A 2,767-nucleotide genomic window follows, 5' to 3' on the forward strand; every position below is an offset into this window, starting at 1 on the left:
AATTTGTGAAGAAAAATAAATTATGAAGGATAAGATGAGATTCATATTTTACCTTTCTTCCCTCCAGCTGATTCGGTCTAGCCCCGCGCCGCCACTCTGCTGCTCTGTTTATCGCAAATTAAATGCTCCTACGTGCGTGCAGGTCATTGTGTTCTCGTGGACTCTTGGGCTGATGCTCATCGGCATCAACGTCTATTTCCTCAGCACCAGCTTCATGGGGTGGCTCATCAACAGTTCGCTGCCCACCTACGCCAAGGTGCTCGTCGGAATTGTCGTCTGCCCGCTGATGCTCGTCTACCTCGTCGCCGTCGTCTACCTCACCTTCAGGAAGGACACCGTCGTCACCTTCGTCGCCGACTCGTGCAAGGCCGACGCCGAGAAGGCGGCGGGCGGCAGCGGGGAGGACGACGACGAGCCCGTGCCCTACCGTGAGGACCTGGCAGACATACCGCTCCCAGCCCACAGCAGAGGCTAGCTAGCTATAGAAAGTTTATGATAGCTACATGGACATCTCGCCTCGTCTTGTGAACATGTATATGTCATGTATTTTGAAGTAGTAATTGCAGTAGGAGTATATGTTTTACGGTGCGGCCGTGTATACGTGTCAAAATTCGTACCATTTTATCAGAGTTTCTCATACACTCCCTCCGTTCCTAAATACTTGTCTTTCTAGACATTTCAAATGACTACTACATACGGATGTATGTAGACATATTTTAGAGCGTAGATTCACTCATTTTGCTTTGTATGTAGTCACTTGTTGAAATGCCTAGAAAGACAAGTATTTAGGAACGGAGGGAGTATGTGATTAAGGTGGACTTGTTACGACTGTTCAACCAACTGGCTTGGAGACTACTTCAGGCCCCAGGTTCACTTTGTGCTCGAGTCCTCAAAGCGCGTTACTATGACCATGGCTCCATCCTTAATGCTACATGCCCCGCTGGTGCGTCATATACTTTCAAGAGCATCCTGCATGGCAGAAATTTGCTTTTGGATGGTCTGATTTGGCGGGTGGGGGATGGGTCCTCAATCCGGATTCATCATGATAATTGGATACCTCGGAGGGGCAGCCTAAGGCCACTGGGCCAGGTGTATGTACCCGGGATGACGAGGGTCGGTGACTTGCTAAATGATGATGCCTCAGGATGGGATCGACACAAGCTCGACGCTATGTTTTCAGAGGGAGATGTTCATGATATTATGCATATCAGCGTGGGAGGAATAGGTACTGATGACATACTAGCTTGGAATTTTACGAAGAATGGCATTTTTTCAGTTAAGTCAGCTTATCACTTATGCATGGAGAAGAAGAGGGCGATTACTGGACAGCCAAGTTCGTCATCTAATACTGTGAACCACCGGAGCTGGCTGGCGTTATGGGGTACAAACGCACCGGGGAAGGCGTTAATTCATGTGTGGCGGCTGATCAAGAACGGCTTGGCGGTGGGCTCTGAGCTGCTGCGAAGAAAGATCAAGCCTGGTGTTTTTTGCCCTGCTTGTGGACGTGAAGAAACGGTGTATCACAGACTTTGGGAATGCCATCATTCCATGCTGTTTTGGAAGGAACTGAGCTCGGTATTGGGTGTGAGGGTGGCGATCCCACCTCGTTCGATGAGCACCCAGAGCTTAGTTGCATCATGGCTGCTTAACTGGCTATCAGACGCCTCGGAGGATGACAGGGCAGCAATGGTGCAGGGACTATATGCCATATGGTTGGCTAGGAATGAAACGAGGGAAGGGAAGCGAATTGAGGAGGCCAACTTGGTGGCTAGGAGAGTTGCTGCACTCATGGAGGAGTGGAAAAACGCGAAGGGGAGGCCACAACGACCGAGCCCATCTACGCAGCGGGCAACCTGGGAACCACCGGCGGCAGGCTGGTTAAAGGCCAATGTGGATGGTGCAATGGCTCGGTCAGGTCAGGGAGGAGGGTGTGCTGTGGTGTTCAGAGATGAGGCTGGAGCTTTCCGAGGCGCCGATGCGGTTTCTCTTCCTGGGGTTACATCAACCGAAGCTGCTGAGTTGCAAGCGTGCAAGCGAGCAATGGTTTTAGCTTTGCAACGGGCTGTGCCTAAGCTCCATCTGGAGACCGACTGCCAGAACGTGGCTAAAATGTTGAATGAGCAAAAGCGCAACCTGTCATCGGTAGGAATCATTGTGGAAGAAATCAAGGGGATGGCCAAAAGTTTGGGGGAGTTTAAAGCTATATGGGTGAAGAGGGAGGCAAATAAAGCGGAGCATGAGATTGCCCGATTCGGTTTTTGTAATAGTATTTCTGTTTCGTGGGAGATTTCTCCTCCAGACTGTATTCTTAGCATAGTCTCAGATAAACTTCCTGGATTAGTTTAATAAAGTGGGGAAGCAAATTTCAAAAAAAAAACCAACTGTGTAAAGAAAATCTTGACATCACCCATTTAAACTTTAGAATTCTAAATATACTAAACCTGACCAAGTTTTTTTTCTTGTTTTTTCGACTTTTTCTTGCAGTGAAAACTCGGCCAATGGGGTAGTGACACGTTAGTTACCGGGGGATATGAGCAGGTACGTTATTGGGTGTCTCTAGCAGGTTTTCAATTTGATGTGCATGCCTGCCCGATCCTTCAGTTCCTATTGGGCTGCATGTGTGTATACCAGTCTTTTGTCCTCATTCAGTTGGCCGTGTATGCTCGACCGTCGAGTGCAGATTTGTTTATTTTTTCCTCCTCATTTTCTTTCTCCTGCATGCATGCGTGTGCCTGCGTGCCGCGCGTTTGAGTCGGCAGATCGGCTC

General features: G+C 49.1%; 1 protein-coding gene across 2 annotated transcripts in view; it reads left to right on the forward strand.

The window, feature by feature from the left end:
• The window catches only part of LOC123093420 (metal transporter Nramp5), a 5,368-nt gene extending 4,727 nt beyond the window's left edge, over positions 1-641 (forward strand). For both annotated transcript variants that reach the window (XM_044515388.1, XM_044515389.1), the window contains exon 12: positions 143-641. In XM_044515388.1, the coding sequence (XP_044371323.1) occupies positions 143-475 (333 nt within the window). In that variant the 3' untranslated portion in view covers positions 476-641. The remainder of the gene's footprint in view (positions 1-142) is intronic.
• The last annotated feature ends 2,126 nt before the right edge of the window (positions 642-2,767 follow it).

Source organism: Triticum aestivum, chromosome 4B, assembly GCF_018294505.1.
Source record: "Triticum aestivum cultivar Chinese Spring chromosome 4B, IWGSC CS RefSeq v2.1, whole genome shotgun sequence".
NCBI classification, from domain to species: Eukaryota; Viridiplantae; Streptophyta; class Magnoliopsida; order Poales; family Poaceae; genus Triticum; species Triticum aestivum.